Source organism: Tachypleus tridentatus, chromosome 10 (genome assembly GCF_004210375.1).
Source record: "Tachypleus tridentatus isolate NWPU-2018 chromosome 10, ASM421037v1, whole genome shotgun sequence".
In the NCBI taxonomy this organism is placed as follows: domain Eukaryota; kingdom Metazoa; phylum Arthropoda; class Merostomata; order Xiphosura; family Limulidae; genus Tachypleus; species Tachypleus tridentatus.
This window is the reverse complement of record NC_134834.1, coordinates 134,651,542-134,679,284: the sequence shown is the minus strand read 5'-3', so window position 1 is coordinate 134,679,284 and position 27,743 is coordinate 134,651,542. Positions and strand designations below refer to the sequence as shown.

At 34.6% G+C, this 27,743-nt stretch overlaps 1 protein-coding gene and 1 long non-coding RNA gene across 4 annotated transcripts; one reads left to right on the top strand and one right to left on the bottom strand.

The window, feature by feature from the left end:
- Positions 1–4,394: 4,394 nt before the first annotated feature.
- LOC143230373 (uncharacterized) lies at positions 4,395–27,606 on the bottom strand. Of its 2 annotated transcripts, none has more exons than XR_013016417.1 (3): positions 27,512–27,606; positions 5,976–6,117; positions 4,395–5,058 (listed from the first exon to the last, which is right to left on the bottom strand). It is a non-coding gene; the product is annotated as an uncharacterized LOC143230373 (long non-coding RNA). The 2 variants fall into 2 exon arrangements; XR_013016416.1 differs by lacking the exon at positions 27,512–27,606 and adding an exon at positions 26,788–26,919.
- LOC143230372 (uncharacterized) lies at positions 6,113–26,208 on the top strand. Of its 2 annotated transcripts, XM_076463845.1 has the most exons (5): positions 6,113–6,315; positions 11,484–11,639; positions 17,464–17,548; positions 23,330–23,612; positions 24,944–26,208. In XM_076463845.1, the coding sequence occupies exons 4-5, from the start codon at positions 23,400–23,402 to the stop codon at positions 26,006–26,008; spliced, it is 1,278 nt and encodes a 425-aa protein (XP_076319960.1). In that variant the 5' UTR covers positions 6,113–6,315; positions 11,484–11,639; positions 17,464–17,548; positions 23,330–23,399; the 3' UTR covers positions 26,009–26,208. The 2 variants fall into 2 exon arrangements, with proteins under 2 accessions (XP_076319960.1, XP_076319961.1); XM_076463846.1 differs by lacking the exon at positions 11,484–11,639.
- Positions 27,607–27,743: the final 137 nt, after the last annotated feature.

Here is a 27,743-nt window from a genome sequence, read left to right as displayed (position 1 = left end):
CACCATCATCGAAGGATCCAGCTCTCCCAAAATATAAACTTCAGATTTCCTCAGTCCCGAACTTAGCTATGATGACAGTGCATTATGTTTCAAACATTTGTCAGTTTTCGGTATTGTGTAATATTTTCAAATAAACCGTCTTTGTTTACAATACGAATGGTAAATTATGAAGTGTTTATGTCATGAAATGGTAAGACGCAGGCTAGGAACGTTTTCTCACAATATTATTATAAGTTGTATACAAATAAAAGCACCAGTGACAGATAAAGTTTACGTTACTCTATCAATTTAAATTATTTTATGGGCTTTAATACAGTTAATTGTGTTGCACTCTTGGTTTCACTAAAAGCCAAATCTCCGCCCTTATTATACCAACTTCCATGAAAAGTAATTGATGAGCATTTCAGTCATGCTAAGAGCCGCTCAACAGTAACATTCGATAAATCTACATTTGTATTCTTTAAGTTATGTCACGTTTTCACAAGTGAATGATGGTGTGATTACGAGGTCTGTTCAAAAAATACGCGGACTGACGTCATAAAACAAAATGTACTTTATTTAGAAGTTACAGGTCTGGGACCCCTTCAAAGTACTCTCCTCCCCAACGCACACACTTATCCCAACGGTGTTTCCACTTGTTGAAACAGTCCTGGTACGCTTCTTTTGTAATGTCCTCCAGCTCCTTCGTCGCATTTGCCTTAATCTCGGGAATCGTCTCAAATCTTCTTCCTTAAAAGGGTCTTTTGAGTTTGGGGAACAAGAAAAATCGCAAGGAGCAAGGTCAGGTGAGTAGGGGGGTGGGGAAGAACAGTGATCGAGTGTTTGGACAAAAACTCACGAGTTCTGAGGGCTGAATTTCGCAGTAACGCGGTGCATCTTCAATTTTTCGGTCAAAATCTCGTAACAAGATCCAACTAATATCCCACACTCTTCAGCAAGCTCCCTGACAGTCAGACGTCGATTTGCCCGCACCAGGGTGTTGATTTTGTCGACGTGTGGGTCGTCAGTTGACGTGGAAGAACGTCCAGGACGCTCATCATCTTCAATGGACTGTCGACCATCCTTAAAACGTTCATGCCACTTGAAACATGCCGTACGATTCATAGTAACTTCACCATAAGCCGTGTTAAGCATAGCAAAAGTTTCAGTCGCAGATTTTCCAAGTTTAACACAAAATTTCACAGCAAGTCGTTGCTCCTTCAGGTCATTCATTCTGAAATCCGCCAAACGAAAAAATCGCACTTCACTTAAAACCGCGTAGCTAATACACAAATGAAGATATCTGCAATCGGGAAATGGCGTCGTAATCAGCTGATCTGTGCGAACCTAGCAACACCAAGCGGACTCCCCTGGATACGCGCAATTCAAACAGCCCTCGTATATCCTAATTGTTTAGGAACGCATTTATTTCGTACAGACTTTAAAATCTTCCAAGCAATGTCCTAATAACACTAACCAAAACGAAATAAATGCTTTAAACAACCTTAACTCGAACAACAATATCATAATTAAACCAGCAGACAAGGGTGGAGCCATTGCTATTCTTTAACAAAGATGACTATACCACGGAAGCCAACTGGCAACTAGAGGACACCGATATATATATTTTTTAAAAATCACATGATCCTACAACTCGTTTTATCAAAACTATAACTTCTCAAAAACAATAAAATTAACAAATAAACCTTCCAGTACTTGATACCCAGATAAGCCAAAATACACAAATCAAACAACCCTGGCCTACCCATAATTTCTAATACAAACATGGCTACTGAAAAGCTGTCCGCTTTTGTTGACCAACACACAAAATGTATTCCCTCTACCCTCCCCCCTTTCATAGAGGATACTTACCTACTTTTTCAACATCATAAAAAATATTAATACTGACAGACAGCATCAAATAGTCTTCTTTGCATGATGGATGTTTTTTTCCCTTTACATCAGCATCTCACATGATGAAGGACTAGAAACTCTAAAGTCCACATTAAACCTCTCTAACCCATCAGAATTCACCACTCCCAATTTGCCCCTGAAGAAGAAAGGTCCAGTTTTCGAAAGTGCTCGGGTTACATGGTTTATATTTCATTTTTATTAAGACTTCTTGGACCTACGTGTTTTTAGAACATCATGAATGATATCTGCACATCATCGATAAGGGAAAGTGATGTCAGTCTCATAATACATGCAATATACTCAAAATAAGCATGGTTATCCAGAATATGTGTGAACATTTTAAATGTAAGTAAAACTTATAGACAAAGTAAACGATTGAAGAAAGTTAAATGAACAATAAACAAAAACATAACCGAATACAAATAGAATTCGCTATTAGTGATGTCGAGAAAACCCACTTGTTGAGAAAAATATACATGTAAAAATTACTCGTTTGGGTTGAGAAAATTTTTTACGTTGTTAGCTCCTACGTTGTTGGCGATAAATTTCAACAGTAAAGCAAATAGCAACAAAGTACGTAATATAGCGAATTCTATATATGTAAAACGGCTCGTTTGGGTTGAGAAACTTTTTTACGTAGAGGAGCTAACAACGTAAAAAATTTTCTCAACCCAAACGAGCCGCTTTACATATATAGAATTCGCTATATTACGTACTTTGTTGCTATTTGCTTTACTGTTGAAATTTATCGCCAACAAGGCACAGACACCTACTGTAAAGAATCCGGCCTAAAAAATCTGACAATATCAATATGGCTTTGGTATTCTAATTACAAAGTATCAACAGAAGCCATTGCATGTCACTAATTCAAGCCAAAAGTGCTAATGCTTCATCAAAAAAAAAAAATGTAAACTATGTAGAAAACGTTAAATACCATAAACAGATACGCTACAACTATATAAGCAAAGGCCCTAACACTGCAACCTGAGTTCCCCATTCGTAGCATTAATTCATTTCGACTGAACTCCATTTATAACATCCTCTGTTTTTTCCATCAAGCCAGCTGTTTTTTATCCAATGGGCTAACGTTTTCCCATATCCACAGGAAAAAAACGACAAAAAATGTTTAACAAACTTTTACGTGACATCTTGTCAAATGCTTTCTAACAATCCAGGTACACAAAATTCACAACCCATATACTCGCAACATTGGTACTGATTTTAAATCACACTGTTACCTGATATGATCTTATAATGTTCGTTTTCCTATAGTGTATTTGTTATGGGTTTGGTTTGAATTTCGCGCAAAGCTACTTGAGGGCTATCTGCGCTAGCCGTCCCTACTTTAGCAGTGTAAGACAGCTAGTCATCACCACCCACCGCCAACTCTTGGACCACTCTTTTACCAACGAATAGTGGGATTGACCGTCACATTATAACATCCCCACAGCTGAAAGGGCGAGCATGTTTTGTGTGACTAGGATTCGAACCCGTACCACTCGGATTACGAGTCGAGTACATTAACTACCTGGCCATGCTGAGCCTCGTTATATCATCCACGTCATACCAAACATGGTCGTCGTTTTAACTGTTGGGACGTTATAATTTCACAGTCAATCCCACTATTCGTTGGTAAAATAGTAGCCCAAGAGTTGGCAGTGGGTAATGATGACTAGCTGCTTTCCCTCTAGTCTTACACTGCTAAATTAGGTACACCTAGCGCAGATAGCCCTCGTGTAGGTATGCGCGAAACTAAAAAACAAACACACATTATATCATTCATTCAGTTTATTTAATGTTGATCAGCTTTCAAAGTATCGTATATATTTATGAATGAGTTGTTGAATTATACACAGTTAATACAGTTGTATGATTGTTTTTTTTTGTTTTTTTGCTGCTGATGCTTTTATTGGAACAAAACGTATTAATATAAAATGTTTACCGTGTACTCCAGTAGCACAGCGGTATATCTGTAGACTCACACAGCTAGAAACCGTGTTTCAATACGTGTGGTGGGCACAGCACAGATAACCTATTTTGTAGCTTTGTGCTTAATTACGAACAAATAAAATGCAGACTGTAGAACACGACAACGTTGCGTAGAGTTGTATTTGTAAATACTCACACTCTATTTCTAATAGTTATAAATATTACAGACGTGGGCTAAAAATTACCGAAATTGTTCAGATTATTTTCAGTTGTGCCATTCTAGAAACAATTATTTAAGGTTAACAATCGTACTGAATTCGTTACAGGTTAACTTTATTCTTTGTTATTTTTCCATCAGTTATCAAATACACCTGTTAACATTACATTTTTTTGTCTCCCGGTTACTGATGTATAAATATTTCCAAATAATTTTGGTGAAAATATATCCTTGAATATTTTAAAATATTATCGCCTTTGTGAAAAAAAAAAATCAATATTTGAACTATTTACTTACAAATATCGAACAACTGTATTATTCCCAAGTATCATTAAATATCTTTTATTATCCTATATTTACGTTTCACTGTTACATTTTGTATTATTCATTCGAAATCTTAGTGAAAGAAGGTACTTAGCAGATGATTTTTTCATATACTTGTACTGATGAAAATGTTCAGTTATTTGTTTTAGGTTTAAATTTTACCCTTTTTATAGTTCTTGATATACCTTTCTTTGTCAACCTGAAGATGGCCTTAGAAGGTCGAAACGTTTTCTGTACTTTATTTTAATCAAAGTGCTAATACACATACCAGCCGTCTTGAGAATACAGTTCTTAATATAGCTTTGTTTTTATTTATGTTTTTGATTGCTTAATAATCACTACGCAGTTCATTACTAAATACGTATTACAACAATAAGAACTGCAATATAGTGTTCACAGAGTAAAAAAAGCCAGTAACCAACAATGTCAGGTTGCAGCACAAGTGACTTAGTAACATCTTTGACGGTAAATGCTAATTGCACCTAGCGTTTTACCGTCATATAAGTTTGCCTTTTTTTCCATTCATAATTTGGGTAGCTATGATATGCATGTAATGAACGTTATTAAATTTTGGGTCTTGACTTTGATTACTCAACTTAGTTTTATTCAGACTGAAACCACTTTATTTTTCGAAACCTTTGAAAATGGACTAGTGTTAGTTGAAAGAGGCACTCAACATGTTGTGTACTGCGTACCTGAAAAGTATAAAAATAACAGTAAATTGATCGCTAACAGATATAAATGGATAAGTCCTGCAAATATTGAGACAACCAATGAAAACATATGGATGCAGAAAAACATCGTAAAACTAAGTTTACAACTCTCTCAACCAAAAGATCAAAGTGTGTACATCTGTAATGCAGAATATTTGAAAAATGTTGCTGGAAAGTACATTTCAGTATTCGTTACTTTTGTTCATAAAACAGGAAGTGAGTGTATTTCAGTATTTATTTTAAAAACAACAACAAACTTTTCTAGTTACTTAACACCACAATTTACAAAACGGTTCATATAGAAACGTCCCCAGTGGATCGGAGGTAAACTTGAGGGCTAAAAACATTAATAGTTGAGGTTCAATTAACGCGATGGGTACATTATACGTATTCCATTATGTAGATCTACGCTTAACTTAACAATAAACCATATGAATGCTATCGGGTTTTAAAATATATTTCTAAAGTAGTTATGCACCAAAAGATTGTTCAACTTTATTTCAGCTTGGTTTAGAGCAAAGTCTCATAGAGTTATTTACTGTGACTGTCGAATTTTAGCGTCATCAGTCTGTAAAATTACCGGGGAGACAAAGTGATTTCTGTTCCATGTTTTGTTAGTTCCGAACAAGCACGCAAATTATGACCCTTAAACATTTTATTTCAATGTTATAAAAATACCAATACACTGAAGAAATGAAGTGTGTAACTGATGAAAAACAACACTTGTACAAAAGTACGAAATGTGAAGTTTTTGCCCACCTGTATCGTGATAAAAGGCCCTAGTACAGTCTATCCTACCCCAGTCATAGTAGTGGTTATAAGGTTCCCAATAACATATGAAATAAAAAAATACACACTAGGTTGGATATAAGAAAGCGTTGCATGAAGCAATGGCTTACTTGTGAGGTGTGTGCTCCCAAGTGGCTCAGTGGCAAGTGTGTAGGCTTATAAGGTTCGGCATGGCCAGGTGGATTAAGGCGTTCAATTCGTAATCTGAAGGTTGCGGGTAGGCTTATAACGTTAAAAACAGGGTTTCGATACCTGTGAGAGAACACAGCCATTGCTTAGCCTTCTTTTTAACAACAAAGCAAACAAACAATTAACTCTTTGAAACATTCTTCTAAACGTAAATGATGCGTGAAAATGAAAATAAAATACTTATGTAATTTTTTACAGCGTTTATAATTCCAAAAAACAACTCATGTTCCAAAGGATACTTATTAGAAGGAGGCCGATGTCGTAAGTTAGATCTGTTTATGTGTTTGTATATAAATATTTCTGTCAGCACTGTTGTGCTGTGTTCTATTATTCCTGTTGTTGGGCGAATTTTTAAAGATTATATACTGAAAATAATGCGAGATCTAATCCACGTAACATTAACATAATTAGCTTGCCCTTCTTTAACATTTACTATAGGCTAATGTCACTTGTACACAATTATAGCCCTACATTCACAAATAATCTTTTTACTTTAAATAGAAAGATACTACTTAATGATACAACTACTAACAGATAAATAAACTTATGTACATAATATCTCGGTTAACAGGCAGAGTAACTAAATATAACATAAAACACAGCATAACATTAAGTGACAAACTTCCCGTAAGTTCCTACCCATCCATATATCTTATGTATCCTGTGTATCTGTGTGCTGTCCCTCATTCTCGCTGCATAATATTATGCGACACCATGTTCTGTGAGACATTTTCCTCAATATAGCAGGGGTTATTGTTCCAAATGCTGCGGTAACAGCTGCCTTTAACTCATCATTAGATTACAACGTTGTTTAGACACAATGTGGATGGGTAGGGACTTACGAACCACCCTGTAGATTTTATAGCCTGTCTAGGTTGTCCTAACCATTAAATTAAATTAAACCCTATAAAAAACACCTCTAAGCATGTCTTTATCATTCAAATATTTGTCAAGCTGTGCCTTAAACTCTCTTAAATTAACTGCATCCACCACATCTGAAGAACACCCATTTCAGAGGCTAACCACTCTATTAAAAATAAAACTGTCTTAACTGATAATGACTTTTACCCTGCCCTAGTCTTTCCATTCTCACCATGGAGTATGAATAAACTGTCAATTCTTTGAATAATATTGAACACTTCAATCTGACCCCCTCTAAGAGAAAATAAGTTTAGAGATCTTAACGTGTTCTTATATGGTAATATTTCCATCCATATATCATTATAATAGCTCTCCTCTGAACACTTTCCAATAATTCTGTGTCCTTTCTCAGGTAAAAAGCTCAAAACTGAACAAACTGCTCCAATGTGGCATAACCAATAACATTAAAAATCATTTATTTTTGTATAGCAATATCCTCCTCTTCACAAACAGCAATATTCAAAAATTTAATACCAGTAAATTTAAATAAAGTATTGACAATTGCTTCATCTGTGCCATTGATGTAAATCAAAAGTAGTAAAGGCCTTAACAATGAGCCCTGAGGTACCCCATTCGTGCCATTAATCCAGTTAGACTGAACTCCATTTTATAACAATCCTCTGATTTCCTTCATCAAACCAGTTTTGTATCCAATGAGCTAATATTCCCTCACATATACAGAAAATACTGTTTAACAAGCTTTTTATGTGACATCTTGTTAAATGCTTTATAACAATTCAGATACACAACATGAACACAAGCAATAATCGCTTTAGAAATGTAAAAGTTTAGTGAGACAAGGTTCTATAGTAATCAAACTATGCTGACTCTATTAAAAATTTTAACTTTATTGAACTACTTTTCAAGATCTTTTATCATACTTTCAAAAACGTTTTCCACCACTAGTGTAACACTAAATAGGTTTTATTATTAGGACAATTTTTATCATATTTTTTGAAAACAGAAGCACTACTAGCCAACTCCCAATTTTCTGGTACCTGACCACATTCAAGAAGTTAGAAAAAATAGCTGGTGATTCTTATATCCAATCCTTGACTTATTTCAAATCCTTCAATAAATATCACAGGTCCAAGTGTTTTATCATTTTATAAATTTACCAGTGTTTTTATATGACCTTATTTAATATTTATTTCTGTTTAGTACCACTTAAATAAAATATACATGACAACTAACAATTATCTGAATACTTCACTAATGTTTCAAATGCAGAGTGAACTGAAAATTGACTCATTACTTCACTGATTGTGGTAGCCTTGTTCCTATATACGGACTTGTAACGTTACAAACCGAGTTTCATGGTGCACCAAGCACAAAAAACTGACTGTGTAGCTTTGTGCTTAGCTATAAATAAATAAAACTCCTTTCTTTCTTTCTTCAAACAAGCACGAGTTGGTCATGTAAAGGAGCTCTGGATTCCAAGGCTTACAAACTTGGTTTTGATCAATATGATACCACAAAATATTTCATGTAACTTAAGCTGTGGATGCATTTTATGCATAATAATCAGTTCTTAGTGTAGGTGTTGGATTGCGACTGACTAGCAGCTTTCTTGTGGGTCAGTAGTTTAAAATTAGAGTTGGAAGCAGATAATCTTAGTGTCTTTGATGTTAATACAGAATACAAATCCTTCATCAATTATCAATAAAAAATGTAAAAAAAATCTGTCAGGTGTTTATTAGTGATGCTTGAGTATCTTAGTAAATAGTACAATACAAAACAAGTTCCAAAACCATCATGAGTAAAAACAGTAGAGTGGTGAGAAAAAGGTAAACATATAAATCACAATAAACATAAATAGAAAGGAGCAGAATTGGAGAAAGAGGTGTAGCTGAGGTCAAGTGAAATTCAATAATACTTATGTGTTTGATAATGTTCAAAATGTCATACCTATTCTAAAAACTAATCTCATTGTAAAAGTTGTAAATTGTAATAAAATATACTTTCTTAGTAAATAATATGTGGCATTTCATGTCATAAATCTGATCCAGCAGACCAAAATACACCAAACCAATTTTCAAAAAGCAAAAATTATTAAATTAATATCAAGCTAATGTGTGGTAAAGCTACAGCAGATCAAAGGACCAAATGGTGAATGTCTTATAACTAATGAATAAAAAAGGCAGTGTCTTCTTGTGAGGTATATGAACCAGTTACAAAAACAAACAAACAAAATACTTCTTTCTTTTTGTATGGCAGTATCATTCTCTTCACAAGGTGTTAGACTGCTACTGACTAGCTGTTTAACCTTGGGTCAGTGGTTTAAAATTAGAAATGGAAGTAGATGGACCTTAGAAGCTGTTCAATATCACACTGAAAGTATATAGACTAATAGAAATGCCAAATGTATAAGAACTCATAGAAAAAGGTAGCAGCAAAAATATTTTTGTGAAACCTGAGGAAGGAAAGTCATCTTCCTAACTACCAGTATGGGAGGAGCAAATATTGGGGCAGTCACAACAATGTATTAATGAATTATATGACTTTCAGTAGAGTAAATATTGGCATTTTCTCAGTGCAACTAAAGGCAAGGAATATAGATAATTTTCATATGATGAGTTCTGACTAGGCTGGATAGTAATTGCTGTCAGCTCGCAATATTATTTTTGGCAAATGGAGATCCTACAACATTGAGGTCAGTTCCTGTTTACCACAAGTATTGCTGATGAACCTGGTTCTTTTCAATGTATATATAGTTGAACTGATAAATACAGTGGAAGGCTCTTTGGTGACACCACATACATATGCAAATAATTTTAAGGATATATATATATTTCACATTTACCATTGGAAACAGCAGAAGGTTTTTGAGATGCTAGTAAAATTCTCTACAAGTGAACTATATATAACAAAATATCCATCCCACCAAATAAAGTCTATTGGATGTTGGCTACCAGATCTCACACAGATATCTCTCTCTCTCTCTTTATTCACACTGATATATACAAACAGAATACCTCTACGCAAAAACTCTGTCACTTCTTTGGATGTTTGGATGAATCATTGAGTTACAAAGTCTGATCACTTGAAAATGAAATCAGTCATGAGTTGCACTCTATCCCCAAAATGTAGTAAAGGAGTACTTTCAGTCTAATGATAAAAACAGTAATGACCAGAAGGGGATAAAAAATCTTAGCAATGCCAAAGTTTAGAGGATTCAGAATACACTCATTTGCATAACAATAGAGTTTTTGAGTTGGTTTCAGCAGAAGTAATACCAGACAAAGCACTACTCTGAACAACCACAATCATATCTCATCAATTATATTGGCACTTGAAACAGAAGCCAAATGAAGTGGTATTACAGAGAATGAAATTGATCAAGTAATGGTTTAGCAAGGCCAAAAAAGATGTAAAGGAGATATGTCCACTGGAAAACATCATGCATGTTCAACAGAGAGCACTAAGTTAAATGCAGTGACGACTGGTAGCAGGATGTCCATGGAAAGGTTAAAACTGATCCACACATTTGCAAAATGGCATGAATATATGAGCAGATATCAAAACTTATCACATTAATGGATGGATCAGTAAGGGAATATATGAATTCATGGAAAGAAGCCATGTGGAGAGACTGATTTCTCAAATTTGAATTGCAAAAACTGGGTGGTCTACTTTATTCAGATCAGTATTAAAAATACACAAGGATGCCCTTGTTTTGTTGACAAAGTAAAATAAAAATCATAACAGAATCACAATCCTGACAGACTCCTTAAACCTCGTCACAAAAGTAGAGACTGGTGTTGTCTAAAGGACATAATTAGAACCTTTGACAGACTGGAAAGTTCATCTGATAATAATCTATATTCCAGACCATAGCAGCACATCATCATTCTATGAGATAGTGGACCACCTAAGGGTAAGACACAGCCATTTGGCAACCTTTTAAGATTTCTAAATGATGTCATCAGAGAAATAGCCTGTATAATTAGGGAACAAGAAAAGATGGTACAAAGTTCACATCAGTAACTTGAAAGACTGAAGGAAAGAGGATGGAAGTATAGAAGTGAACAGATAAGTTTTTTGTAAAGACAGATGTTACTTATGTGAAATTGAATCAAGAATTATATCTAGAAGAACCTTAAGGAGATTATTGGAGGAAGAAAAGTCTGTGCCAAACACCCCAAAAAACAAGAAAATATAAAGTAAAATTGTTTACTTTTTAGTAGTTGGTGGTTCAGAATTATTGGTAATGAAATGTTGTGTGGTATGTGCACTGACAGATGTATTTCAAAGGAACTTCATAGTTAGAGAGAGAAGAGCCTGTACTTTTGCAAGTGCTAATCACATTTAGCTTGTAAATATATGTGAGTACATTTAAACTAATACATGTAATTGGTAAAAAATTTCATGGTGACAGATATTGTTAATTGGTACAGTTTAGAATATAATCGTATTGATAACAATGATTTCTAAAATATGGTTTACTTGATTTACTGGTTTTCAGTACATAAGTATAAATAATTTATCTATAACATTTATATATATAGATCCATGTGTGCCTAAAAGTTTTCAAGGGCCAAGTGATGGTTACTACAGGCCATGTCCCAAAAATACCAAGTATGAGAGTGTTAGGCACACTTGTCATTCACAGAAACTACATCGAGTTACCAGATCACTTACAACTATAACAGATAATATTCAAAGTAAGGAATGTTTATTTTCTTAATTTTTACTTACGCTTAATGAATTATACTATGTAACACAAATTTTGTTCCTGGATAGTATGCATTATTTCTTAATTGCTTATGTTGTAAAAGTACAGAAAATGGCCATTACTCCCTTCAAACTTTGCTTTTGTGACCTGGATAAAGAAATTTAGAAATTAACATATTTTCTATCTAAAAACGGGCAAATTTGCACATTTTCATTTACATAAGGTCTGAATAAATCAACATATGAATCAAAATTTACATGGATTTATACTAGAGTTATACAAAAATGTTTAGAAACGAGTAGTTTTTTGACACATGCGACTCTAATATAAGTCACTTTCACATATCAGCTCCAAAATATAGTCTCCCATCATGTTTTCGTTGTACACTCCTTGGTAGCGGCATTCAAAGTCCAGTATGTCTTGGAGGAAGCGCTCGCCTTGCTCCTCTGAGTATGCTACCATGTTCTCCTTGAATTTATCAAGATGAGCGTCAAGGATATGGACTTTCAGGGACATTCTGCAGCCCATTTTGCCATAGTTCTTCACCAGAGCTTCAACCAGTTCCACATAATTATCAGCTTTGTGATTGCCCAAGAATCCCCAAACCACTGCAACAAAACTGCCCCAAGCTTTTCTTTCCTTCCTACTGAGCTTGGGGACTCTGTGCACTCTGGGATCTTTTTTATTTGTGGTCCAACGAAGACACCACCTTTGACCTTTGCCTCAGACAGCTTAGGGAAGAAGTCTCGAAGGTACTTTAAGGCTGCAGACTCCTTATCAAGAGCTGTGACAAATTGTTTCATAAGACCTAATTTTATGTGCAATGGTGGGAACAACACCTTCTGGAGGTCCATTAGTGGCTCACACTTGACATTGTTCCTCCCCACAGAGAACTCGGTCTGTTGTGGCCAGTGATTCCTGTTGTAGTATGCTGCAGTGTCCCTGCCATCCCAAAGGCAAAGATAACAGGGAAACTTGGTAAAGCCTCCTTGGAGACCCATAAGGAATGCCACCATTTTGAAGTCTCAGATAACCTCCCAGCCCTACTCATCATACTTCAAGGCTTCTTAGAAAGATCTTGACGCTGTTGTATTCTTCTTTGAGGAATTCCCGTTATGGAGCAGCACAGCTTCGAGGCTTCTGGATGAGCTATCAATGAAGAGGTGCCATTCGTTCAGGTTACAGGCAATTCCAACTGCCTCACACAGACTGGATACATTGTGGCAGAAGCAGAGGCCATCTTGACAAGTGAAGAAGCTTGAAAGATGTCAATGACGCTTCCTCTGACTTGTGACTTGCACACTTTCATCTAACAACTCCCACTCCTTGAACCTAGATGTCAAACGCTCAGCATTCAACATTGTTAAACCAAGATCTCTGATCAAATCATTGAGGTTTCTTTGAATGGGGTAGTATGGGTTTCTCTCACCAGCTGCACCTCTGAAATTGTAATCTGGATCTTCAATGTTTACCTCCTCTTCTGATATCCTGCTCCATTCTGAGCATTCTGAGGATGGCTGCTTTCTCTCTAGCAGAGTGGGTACAGGGAGCTTAGGGCAATGTGGTGCATAGGTGATGAATGATGGAAGGTCTGGATACGTGATAACAGATGCATTCTTGCCAGCCCAATGCAGAAGTAGCAATTACTTGAGTGGTCAGTGAGTTCATGCCAAATTCCTGGAATAGTAAACTTCATGGCTCTCTTTTTCCCTCTGTGCCATCCTGCAAAAAAGCAAAATAAAATTAGTAAGAATAAATTTGTTTCATCCACAACTAATGTGTAAGAAATTCATGCAAAATATTTTATATGTGACATTTTTTCTATACTATTGGAAATTTAAAAAAAATATTCAAATTGTAAAAGGTCTAAAATTTGTATAATATAAAATCTTACTATTCAAGCAAACAAAAATTGTCCGTCTTACCTTCTGGAGTGTTTCTGCAGTGCTCGCAGGTAAAATGAGGTGCCCAGGGTTAGTCTTGATTCCCGACACGCATGCTGAAATATGCATTTTAGCAGATGCTGTCACACAGTATGTTTTTGCTCTTGTCTTGATAAATTGGCACATACATAGCGGAATGCATCTGGAGAATGCTTTCAGCTTTTTGATGCCACCTCTGATAAAATCAGATAGGTCTATGTGTTCACTTAGGCAGCTAGAACTAAACTGAAGTGGTGAGTGGTGAGCCCCTGTATATATATTATTATGGAAAGTACTTGATAATTCTCGTAAGTTCAACAACGTTTAGAAAGTTCTTGAAAAATTTCCATCAGCTACTCAGTAATGAATCTGAATGAATTTATCCAGTGCTAAACACCTCTATCATGCAAAATAAATAAGTAGATGAATACCAGTAAATTTTTCTCCAAAGTGATTATTTTCACCCTACCTATAGATGACCAAGATGAATGTTTTGGATGTCATTTTATTCATTCCAATCACTTTGTCCCTCAGATGTTTTCTTTGTTTCATCCATAATGATTAAGTCTTCTAGTTCTGGGATCTTCATTCAGACACTGTATCTACTCCATATATATGTTCACAGATTGGGGTTGAGATTCCACTGTTACATGGATGATTGGCATCTACTTGCCTCTTTTTCAGAGGGCTTCTTCTCTCAAACCTATATTCTGGGCTGTTTTTTTTTTCAAATTTTCTAGGTCATTTCTTCAGCCCATCCTATATTTGATGAAACTTGGCTTGTTTTTGAACTCCCAACTCATTTGAATTTTCTTTAAGCCACACAAACATGTACTTCCTCCAGTTGAAATTATGGGAACTATGAAACCTTTCTTGAGATTAGTTATCTTTGATTGTGTGCCTCCCCTCTTCTCAAGGGCTTATCTTGGTGGCTTGACCATGCCAACATCATAGTAAGCATCCCATTGCCACCCCTTGACTGGATCATAAACTCTTTACAGATGATTCCCTGTTGGGCAGTGGCATGTCTCTGAATGACTTCAGCCATGCAGACACCAGAAGAGCATTCACTTCACCACCTCACCACCCCTTAAGTTCTTACCAATCCTTAGGCATATTTCCATTTCTTTCCTCTTCTCGGGGATTAGTTTGTCATGACTCACTATGAAATCTTCTTGGTCATTTCTTATATTAACTGTTGGGGGTACTGATATCCATTTTAGGACACTTTGCATTGGACCTGATATTTAGAGCTCATTCCCACTGGATTTGTTTCTTTCAGCTGGGCAAGGTTCTATCCACAGTGGTCTCTTCAGCCTCAGGCTTTTTGGTTGGTTTGCTCTGAACTGGGCAAACTGCTTTCTCCATTTCTCTCTTCTGGTCCCTAGTTCCTTATCCTCTGGTTCTGGAAGCCAATGTTCTTAGTCACATTCTGTGCTTTATCAGTTAGTCCATTCCCACTATCTCTTACTCCAACCTCACACATCTCTCTGTTACACAAGGGTGTTGCTCTTATCTTCATTTGTGAGATTTTTCTGGCCCACTGCTTACAAAGCTGGGCTCTCTGAATGTGTAACTTTTTCTTTTATTTCATTCCTGTTGTCCTTTAACTCTGTTCATTTATCAGTGGAAGTGGCAAGTTTCTAACATTGTTTCATCAGCTACTTCCCCCTCAGGCAAACCTCTGGCTCACCTTTCAGTATTTCTCACACACTTGTTTAGCCATGAAGTATTGGTTTCCACTAGTTTCACCTTTCTTATTCCCATCATGCTTTTTTTTTTCCTTTCACCATCCTCTTAATATTGTTTGGGTTCTTCCTTTTTCACCAACTTTCTCATCGTACTCCTATGTCTGACAAGGCCCTTGATGTGGTTTTACATATTCAGCCATTGGCTTTGTGTTCATTCTCTGAAGATGTACTTCCCTCTCCTTCTTACCTGTGGCTGCTGTTATTTAGAAATATATGCCATCAGTGCTTTCCTCATTCTTCTTCATTGTACTTTCTTCTTAAGACTTTGGCTGCTTAGGTGTGTGATTGTTCTTTCACATTTTATTACTTCACATTCACCAACTGTCTCAATTGTACATCTCATTTTAATCAAACCTTGCATGAGATCTTACAGGCTGGCATGTAGGCAACTCCATGTGTTCATCTTTCATTATTCTCATATGCTGGCTATTTTGACTCCAGTGTTTCTGACTCCCTCCAGTCACTGTTTTTCATTAAAACTACACATCATATTTGAAAAGGGCAAATATTTCCTTTTGCATCATTCCCTTATTACTTATAGGACTCTACTATATGACATTTGTTGCCTTTCAAGATGTTCTTATTCCCAAAATCCACATCAGGGGGATAATATAAAGCACTAAATCCATCTGTCCTTGATCTACCAGTGCTCACTGGCTAGACTGGATGTTTTGTAGACCACTAGAGGTGTCCCGGTTGTATTAAAATTACTCAATTGTGTGATCCCAACAGTACCACTCCCTAGCATATTATGGAAAAAGCCAGGGTGGGAAAAGTGTCTGCCCACCTTTTAGGCTTATAGTTGACAGCTCTTAAAAATAAGGTTTTTTGATCACTCATTACATGTCTCCAGTAAAAGACCTTTAAACTTGTCATCCAGTGGAAATCTCAGAACTTTTCTAAGTCTTTTTTCCTCCATTTTTCAAGTGGAGACTCTCGTCACTTGGTAGATTTTGGAGAATCCCTTATCGATTGTGTACAGTAGAATACAACAGAAAGTAAGGCAGTGACTGCATTTTCTGTGTAGTATGAGTCACCCTTCAAACAACAAGTGTGGCCTCCTCCTACAGCAGTTGGGTTCATCACTCCCATCCTTGTGTGTCCATTTGAGAAAAGGCCAGACACATACAATACAGTTTCATTGAACCACACTATGCTTCTTGGTTGGCTGACCACTTGTGGGCAGGTGCTTGGTTGGTTATGTAACAAATTTTGCCCATCCCTGCAACATTTGGGGCTCTTTCAGCCTTTCCTCACTTTCCTTCTGGGCAAGATGAGATGCAGTCTCCCATGGGTGCATATGTCTCTACAAAGTATCTTTCATCAGATGTCACACTCTATGGATCTTCTCTTTAGTCACCTTTTGAAAGGAATTCATCCACGTTTAATACTTGTACTGGCCTCTCCACCATTTCAATGTCGAGTTCTAGCTATGCTGCCTTAAAAGGTAAGTTATCCTTTTGAAAGTTAATATTTTCTTTGCCTCATGATGTATTTCTGATAGATACCTCCTCACACCTTCTTACCCATCCCTCCTACTTCCAGAGCACTTTCATCATGCCTTGTATAAGAATTATTTTGAGTGTAAATGCTTAGGAGGAGTTAATAAGCAAGGTGTTTTGTGTTGCTTTCCTTTTGATGGAAGCAATAATCACATTATGATGTCATCATTCATTAACACATTTCACATTAAGTATGCAATTTTTAGGTGGGAGTTAGCTCAAGGTTAGTAGCATGCAATTCTCATAGGCAGATACACAAAGAATTAAGCTAGTCTGTGTGTATCAAGAAGTGAGTATCTATCAGAACTACATTTCAGATAAAGAAAATGTTAACTTCCAGTAGTATCATTTAACACCAAAACCACTGTTTAGGAATATGTATGTTGGAGCTATTACAGTTAAAAGCTTTGAAATGAAAAATCATTATACAAATGTTAAGCCTCTGTACATATAAATAAATGAATAACTTTGTCAGGTAAAAACAATGCTACTGTCTATACTGTTGACAATAGCTAAGAGAAGGTTCACAAATGCTCTAGTTTTAACTTTTGCAAGCTTGATACATTATGAAAAGATTCTTTTAACAAATACTATGCTTTAATAGCAATTTGTTTTGCTTTTATTTTTGTTTTTTTCAGATACAGCATATAATGTTTTGACGACAATACCTGTCATAATCCCCATCACTGGTGGAATTATTATTATTATAACCTCAGTGTTGATGTAAGTATTGGTATTGCCTTGGGCTACTTTCATCACATGCTTTTTTTAAAATTTTCAAAGATGAGATGGGTAAGATTTAACTTTACCATAAAGTAACAGTTAATTAATGAAAAATTGTTTGTGCTTTGACTCCTAAGCAAAATTAGGTCATAAGACATTAGTAAAAAGTTCTACAAAACAAGTGCAAACTTAGAAGTTAAATTTTCAAATCTACTGAAAGATAATATACATCCATCTAAACAGAGCTACTTATATATCAGTTTGCTAAATGTCAAATTATTCATTAATGTTACAATATGCTTTCAGGGAAATATTCTTTGGTAGTCTGTGTGATGAGATATTATAATATGACATTAGATCTTACAGTATATTCAGTACTGAATTAACACAAAGGTCACCTAGGCCTGGGCAGTACAAAGATAGGGTTTGCTGGTCAATCAAGTAAAAAAACATTATGGTTCATGAAACTAGCAGAATAAAGGCAAAAGTGAGTTATTATTATTCCAAATATTACCTTGGTTTAGAACCTCACTAAACCTTAATCTAGCCTTGGATATATAATACTTAGACTTTCAAAACATGATCTATTGATTGGTAGTTTGTGTGATAACATTAAAGATTTTGTGTGTACAAAGAGATTTACTGCAACATGCAAAGTGTGCAATAAAAATAAAATTACAAATTCTTTTTACTGGAAACCTATATACTACAACTAATCATTTTACCACAGCATGCATATTTAATTCTTATAGTGCATACTGGTGTATAGAAGACATACTAGAAATAAAGTATCTTATAACAGCAAATGGTTTAAAACTTTGTTACTGTCAGTTACAGCTTGTGTTTTAGTGGAACAGTCCTGAAGTAGCTGTAAAGTGAAACATTGAGTGTCTAATTAAATAAAAACAACATTTTAATGTTATAAGATTCTTTATACTTAGTATTAGCATGCTCAGATGGATCCTACTGAATTTGTAGTATTTCAACTATACTTTGTATCAGCATTGTACTTTGTGCTGATACTTTATCAGAGCATAAAAACAACATTTTGGTCTTATGATTCTTTACACTTAGTATTAGCATGCTCAGGTGGATCCTATGGAATATGTAGTATTTCAACTATACTTTGTATCAGCATTGTACTTTGTGTTGATACTTTATCAGAGCATGAACAATTTAGGAGGAATTTCATCCACTTATTTTTAAGAACTGTTAGGATTCTCCCCTTCAATCATTCTTTACTATGTGTATGACACCATTGCAGATTTATCTCAGTTGTAAAAACACTAATTTCATCAAAATACTTTTATTATGATTTGAAAACTCTAACAATGTATTTCTTGAGTTAATTCAAAAATTTCATTTTAAGTCATCCATCTTGATTGTGTTTTATGATACATTTTTTTTATTTTATGTTATTTTAATTTCAAACAGGAAATGCTAACAACACTCTGAAAGCCATTTGTCAGCCAAAATTTATTAGAATGCAGTTGCATGGTTGTTGTTTTTTAAATTATCTCTTCTTAGCTACAAATAATTTTTATTCCTATGTGTTGCAGATACTAAAAAAATATTGAATTGATATATGAAAAAGTATCACTTGTAATACAAGTTATGAGAAAATAGGATTTCAGCCAATGTTTAAGAAATTCTATATAACGTGTGTGAACAATTAATGATTCCCTGCTTTTTGTCATGCAAAAAATCATATTGCAGACAGTACCACCAAAAATGGTAAATGACATAAATAGAAATGCTTCTTGGTATTCTCTGGTTAAAGTGACTTCCACAAACTGTTTGATAAGCCCAATTTTTTATGGAAAGATTAACAGAATGTATTACAAATTAAATCTGAATTTAACAACTAACTTCAAGCTAGGAAATAAAAATACTGGTCACAATATCTAACACAAAATTAAAATAATGCTACTTCTTCCATAAGTTAAAACACTGTGTGTATACTGGAACTAGGTTACTGGGTAGTTGCCTGTAATTGGATTAATGAATTTATTAGCTAGATTCTTCTCTCAAGACTATTTAACATTTCTTACTTAACTGAAATGTTGTGTTTACTAATAACAAATAGTGTTACACAAATGTGTGGTCAATCTAATTCAACATAGTGGAGGCTGTAACCTCTAGATACAGTTTGCTGTACCAGTGAAGGTCACTGCTATCTTTGACATTCTTGCATAACACACAGTGTTGCAGCAATATCCTTCACAGGTGGAACAGGTATTATCACTATAGAACAACAAAGGAATAGAAGCAGCTAGATCAAAGTCAACTTACTGATTTTATGGACCATGTGATATATGAAAACTGTATAGACTTAAGACTTTTTTTTTTTTTTTTTGAAGTCTAAGCATTAAAGTAAGAAACCAGAAAATTCATGGTGTGCTCTCATGCCGAGGTATTAGGTTACTTTGAATTCCTTCTATCAGTAATACTCTGGACTACTAAGTATTAAAATAAGAAACCAGAAAATTCATGGTGTGCTCTCATGCCGAGGTATTAGGTTACTTTGAATTCCTTCTATCAGTAATACTCTGGACTACTAAGTATTAAAATAAGAAACCAGAAAATTCATGGTGTGCTCTCATGCCGAGGTATTAGGTTACTTTGAATTCCTTCTATCAGTAATACTCTGGACTACTAAGTATTAAAATAAAAAACCAGAAAATTCATGGTGTGCTCTCATGCCGAGGTATTAGGTTACTTTGAATTCCTTCTATCAGTAATACTCTGGACTACTAAGTATTAAAATAAAAAACCAGAAAATTCATGGTGTGCTCTCATGCCGAGGTATTAGGTTACTTTGAATTCCTTCTATCAGTAATACTCTGGACTACTAAGTATTAAAATAAGAAACCAGAAAATTCATGGTGTGCTCTCATGCCGAGGTATTAGGTTACTTTGAATTCCTTCTATCAGTAATACTCTGGACTACTAAGTATTAAAATAAAAACCAGAAAATTCATGGTGTGCTCTCATGCCGAGGTATTAGGTTACTTTGAATTCCTTCTATCAGTAATACTCTGGACTACTAAGTATTAAAATAAGAAACCAGAAAATTCATGGTGTGCTCTCATGCCAAGGTATTAGGTTACTTTGAATTCCTTCTATCAGTAATACTCTGGACTACTAAGTATTAAAATAAGAAACCAGAAAATTCATGGTGTGCTCTCATGCTAGGTTATTAGGTTACTTTGAATTCCTTCTATCAGTAATACACTGGAATACTCTTTTTGACAGTTAAGGGGGTTTTAAGTAACCTCTCTTTTCAATATAAAATAAGTTATCACTGGTATTCTTATTACAGATTACACAGCATTCCTAGTTAGTGGAATAACAGATCAACAGATTTATGCAATTAGTACATTACACTCTAACTAGAATGATTCCTTACATAACACCTGGATGAACAAGTCATGTCAAAAACCTAAAGGTTCACACATAGCTGTCTCTAACTTAGAATATTTAGAACTGCTGTTTAGAGGGAAAGTAGCTATGCAGAAGCACTTACTACATATATTCTTAACTGAATAATAGGATTGACTGTCACTTTTCTAATAAAACAGGTGAAAGTGCATAGCATGCATGCTCAGTAGCAAATTACAGGCTAATAATTAGCTTATGCTCATTCTACTATTACATTGTGTCAGCAGAGAATTTCAAAGGTATAATGAAAAGATTCTATAGCAAAAATAAGATTTACTGGGTGTTGCCCCATATGAACCCACACAACGATCACTGATGTTTAAATGAAATTTAATGTGACGAACTACATTCATACCATCCACACCGTGAAACTGTAACAATAAAGAATTAACAAGTTTAATGACATTGCCAAAGTTCATATAAGCAAACACACACGTATTCAAATTACAAGCCCACTGAAGACAACTGTACACAAAGCCATATTGTAACTGGTACGAGCATGAAATTACAGCTTAACATAGAAACAATGAATTAAGACCTATACTAAATATCTTATACATTCCAACTCTTACATTATCAAAATCAAGGCAATCTTTGAAAGTTTCTAAAAGATAAACAAATCAATTCCTCGTTCGACCAACAGGTACATGGGGAGTCCCTAATTCAAATTCCAAAGCCTCCAGTGTTTATTGTAAGAAATTCCACGTGGTTGTGACCATGCTAACTTCAGAGTGAATCTATTTATAGGTATTCTTAGTCAGGTATTCTTACATGCTTGGTTGACAATGATGGCATAGTTATAATGTAACAAAATTGTGATGACATATAACATGTATGAAGGCAATATAACAAAACACTCAAATATACAAATGCATTTGTTATCTCAAGGGTAAATATCAATTTTCATATATTAAAGTATTGTACATGAGAGAACTAATTGTCTATGGGGATGAACATGTGTGTGACTGGGTTTCTGGATTGTTCCCCAATCCGGATCAAACTGGATTCGTTTTGAAGGGCATAAAACTCGGAAATTCTTAGGATTTAGATTCAAAAAATGAAATTGAGTTAGCTGTGACTACACCTGGTGTTGTAAGATGTTATAAAACCTAGTATACTTTACTGGTAGAAACATATAGTAGGTAAAATGTATAAAGTATCTGAAAAAACTACAAGGAAAAATATTGATTTTGTGAAGAAACATCTAGAAAAGTTACAAGGAAAAATTTAACACATTTTTTTAGAACAAACAGTAGATCCTCTATGAAAAGCACTGGATGGAATATTTATCTGATTTTGAAAAAGGCAAATACATGACGAAATTTTAGCAGAAAAACTAGAATTACCTTTACGGATTTTTCACATCTTAAACATTAATAGTAAAATTTTAAATACTGCACAAAATTCACCAAATAGACAATACAAACAATTCTGTTATAATTTTTGTGTGAATCCTAGGGCTAAATTGTAAGAATTCTCTCCATACTCTCTTCACTCCAAAAAACTTCTCTATACTCTCTTCACTCCAGAAAACTTTGCAAGTACTAAAACATCAGAGCTTGTACCACTGTGGGAAGGACATTATAAGGTGTTGTCCATACAGTTTAGATCTAGTGCCCCTAGTTTCAGATTCTAAATTGATATAAAACATCCATGACCATACATATCAAACTCTATTCTAAAATGCAATTGAAGCTGAACGTAATAGTAGTAATGTAGCTCAGAGATAAAATTTTCTAATTCCTTTGTAATAAAACAAATAATTTAAAAACAAAATCTGGGAAAACTACATTCTTGAGTTATTTATAGTAATATGATTTATTAAATTAATGCACAGTGACATGTAAAAGTATTGAATAGGAAGTGATTTTGGTTACCTTTTCCAAAATCTGTGACCTCTTCCACATTGTACATGCAGCTACCACAACTGTACTACATATGTTTTATGGCTCTTTTATATAACAAAAACTGCTCTCAAGTGAATAACTAAGAAATAACAGGCATTTTAAATTACAGAAATCAACATGCAAGTTGGTATAACAACTAAGAAAAAAGTGGTATTTTAAATCACAGAAATACATATGTATCTGCACACTATAGTTACTTTACAAGACATTATTTGAACATTTAGTTTACAAAAAATAGTTAAATAAGTGATATATTTGAACACCATGATACATTTCCAAATGTATAACAACATATAAGTGTAATTTAATATATAAAGTCTGATAGTTGTGAAATGTTAATGTTAAACAAGACTTTTAAAAAGAAAAAAAGATGAAAATGCAGCATCAGGGAAAAATATTTTTTCCTCATACTGATATATCCTTTTTTTACCAGCTGGACAGTGTGGAAGTGTAACCTTCTGAAATGCTGTAATGAAAGAAGTAAAAAAAAGCAAAGCACTGGCATGTCTGAATCAATTACTTCACTGGGAAGAATGGCCTCTTTTATTATGCAAGAACAAGAAAAGTTGCTAAAAGAGAGAAAAACCTCAAGAATTGAGAAGGAAATTCCAAAACATAAGAGAAATACCCACTTTACATCTTCATCACATAGTAGGTTGACAGAGAAGGAAATTAAGAAGAGGCTGAAAGGTGCAACACGAATTATACCACCTGGGGTATGTACAGGAGTTTACCTGAAAACACACAACTTGATAAAATTTATACTAAGCCTAATGTTATACTATCAATAAGAACTTCTGAGTGGCAGTAAAGAAGAGTGTATAATATGTCAAACACTTCACATCTACTACATTTGCCCATTTGAAAAGCTAAGCACATAGGCAAAGATCAATGTTCACTTTTTTTTAAATGATAAGAGAACAGGCATGAATAACTGATGCCAAATTTTATTTTGCAAGCAGTATATTCTACAGCAAATTATTAAGAATTATTCATATCATCATTCCTATTCCAAAACGTGATGCAAATTAAATAATAAAAAATGTAGATTTACCATATGTTATTGTTGAGTGGCTCTTAGCAAGACTGTAGTGCTCAACAATTACTTTTCATGGTGGGCAGTGTAAGTAGCTCAGAACTTTGAGTGAAACCAAGAGAGAAACACAACTAATCTTTTTAAACTCTGTGAAATAATTTAGACTGATAAATTAACTCAAACTTTTCCCATCACTGGGGTTGTGTATTTTTGGTTTTTATTTATAATAGCAAGTTAGTTGATGGCAACTGTTGTGGTAGAATTGGTGCAATTTTTATCAAATTTCTGTATGTCACCCCAGACTTTGACATGGTGATGAATCTTCAGGTGAAGTAGGCTGGGGTGGTGGTTCTTAAAATGGATAATCTGGGGTGATGATTGTCCAGGTGAATACAATATATAGTGTATTTTACAATATTTTCAATATTATTTTTGTTACTGTGTACATGAACTTTGAATTTCTGTAAACCTATTAAAAAAGATATATAAAATACAATATTTGTTTTTTTGCATTTTGTTAGCATAATTATAGAACTTATATTAATTGTTGGCTGGAGTGACAATTCTTCAGGTGATACAGACTTTTTAACACTATATATTACTTTCTTGAATTAACTTTCTTCTTATTCAGAAGAACTGGTGAACCAGCAATCTAGTCTTTATGACAATTCCAGTAGGAATTTAGAGGAATTCATTATATTTGATTTCTTAATTATTTAATTTCCTTATTTTATGGAAAAATTTAAAGATAAAATAAATACTTAATTTAAAGAGAGGAATAACCATGCACAATTTAAATCCTGAAAGTGTTACTTGAAACAGAACTCTTAACTAGCTAGACAGTGCTACATAAGCATTGTTAACATTTCTCTTTAGAGTTATACAAAACTCCAACTTCCAATTTTTTGGTTGAAAATAGAATTTCTGTATAAATATATTTAAAATCTTCTTTTGTTGTTCATGAAGATACTGTATCTGGTTCATTAACAAGGCTTTAATTATTTTGAACAGAAAAACTCCTTATCAGAAATAGCCATCAAAGCTAAGCAGATCCATAAAAACTGGATGAAGGCTAGACTTCATGGAGACCTTGTTTCTGCTTACCCTGCATTATTATCAACCGTGACAACAGCTGCATCTTCTTTATCAATACCTTTATGTTCTCTATCTTCACTGTCTTATCAGAATGCACCAATACAAGCAAATTCTCATACAACAAGGAAACATAAACTATCTCAAACTCAATCAAGCATGTCCATTAATACTCTGGGATTGTATAAACCAAGTAAACCTTCATGCAACACAGCTTCATCTTACACACAATCGTTTTTTTCTTGTCCACATGATGGCTTATTAACTCCATATGTAAAGACACCATTGCATTATCAGACACAAACAAGAGCTATGTTAGATAAAGACATTATGTACCAAAACACACAAAAAAGGTATATATCACTTGCAGACTCTTCATATCATAAGTTACAAACAAGAACTGTATCACATGAAAACAATTCACATCAAAGGTTAGAAAAACATCTACTACCACGTAAACAGAACTTATGTAAGCAGTCTCAAAGGAAAGCTATGTCAGCTCAAAATATTTCATATCACAAGTCAAAAACAAGAACAAAATTACATGCATACACCTTGTATCAACAGTCACCTGATGTTAGTTCAGCTTACTTATGTCCAAGAACTACATACCCAGAAAATGACAAATTTCTTCAGTTAGCATCAGATAACTGTTATGCTCCTTCATTATTAAACTCACAAGAAAAATATCCTCCTAACAAAGATGTTTTAAAGAAACAAAAAACTTATTCTTCATCATGTTCTTTTCCTGTACCACATGACTTACAGTATTCTTGTATGGTGCTACACCAAAACATGATGCCTACAGGCCAAGAAAAAATAAAAGCCAGTTATAACTACTTTTTACCACCATTAGAACAAAGCTGTAAACAGACTCCATACAATCAGCTACTGAGATCTGATCAATTTACAGTATCTGATAACTTGAAACAACTACCAAATACAAACATTCAAAACAACTTTCTAATTCATGTTGTCAAATGAGGTATCATCCCTATCAAAACCAACACCAAACACATTATGCTAATTACCAAGCTTCTTCACACTAAACCTCCATTTCAAAAACATATAATGATCAATAACTACCAGAGAGAGAGAAACTTCCTTGAAACATGAATTATATGAAAGAGAAGTGTGCAACTACTCATAACAAAACACAGAAAACTGACTACTTGCCAAACAGGGTCTATCAAACTGCTGGTCTGTTTCTGTAATCAGCAGTCTCGTCAATCACACAGTTAAGTATTTACATACTTAAAACTAAAATTTAACTTTCAATAAACAACGATTTATTGTAGGCAGTTCTAAGATTATGCAGTAAACATATCGAAACTTTGAGTAAATGAAATTGTTTTCAACCTCATCGGGGTTTTTTTCTTACATAAAAATAAACTCACTTGTACAAAGTTATTCAGTATGTGCGATATGCTAATACAGTTCTAAATACTTCACCAAAAACGCAGTGAATGATTCGCTTTATAATAAGAAAACTTGCTATCCTCTAACAGTCTTCTCCGAATATTTATAATCTACCCTCGGGTTTATTGAAAACTTGACTCCAAATATTTGGAACTATATTTTTAAAACTTTCTATCTCAGCGTTATCACTACGATTCGCAGTTCCCTCCAACTGAAAACAAATTACAATACTAATCATATACTTTACAAAACGGTAAAAACATATATACATTTTTAACTTTGTAATAAATTAATACGTAAGCTGAAAAAGTTGTTGAAATACATATATTACAAGTTATTCTTACATCATAATTTGTATTCAGTGTATCTACGAAGTTGTCAAATGCATCAGCCTGGCATGACCAAGTGATTAAGGCGCTCGATTCATAATCCGAGAGTTGCGGGTTCGAATCCTCCTCACACCAAACATGCTCGCCCTTTCAGCCGTGGGGGTGTTATAATGTAACGACAAATCTCACTATTCATTGGTAAAAGAGTAGCCTAACAGTTGGCGGTGGGTGGTGATGACTAGTTGCCTTCCCTCTAGTCTTGCACTGCTAAATTAGGGACGACTAACGCAGATAGTTTGTTTGTTTGTTTTGGAATTTCGCACAAAGCTACTCGAGGGCTATCTGTGCTAGCCGTCCCTAATTTAGCAGTGTAAGATTAGAGGGAAGGCAGCTAGTCATCACCACCCACCACCAACTCTTGGGCTACTCTTTTACCAACGAATAGTGGGATTGACCGTCACATTATACGCCCCCACAGCTGGGAGGGCGAGCATGTTTAGCGCGACGGGGATGTGAACCCGCGACCCTCAGATTACGAGTCGCACGCCTTAACACGCTTGGCCATGCCAGGCCAACGCAGATAGCCCTCGTGAAATTCAAAACAAACCAAGCCAAACGCACAAATACTCCGCCTCGATAATTAGTCTACGTACAAACAGCTGTTTTTACAAATGTGTATGTTAATGAAATCTTCCAAATGAAAAATTGGAATGCTAATGGAAATATAAACAACATTTACCAGTTTCAACTTCTTGGGATAGGGATGTTTTGGTGACTATAAAAATAAAAAACGATAGCACCGCATCACTCCTATGTTCATTAATTTGACGTAACGAAGGTCACCTGTTTTGAATAAATAATACAAACCTGAACTGCAACTTTACATAGGCATAGCGTAATGTTAATAGTAATATTAATTTTAAGATTATATGCAATTTAAAAAATATATGAGAAAATATAGTAAACAGGCT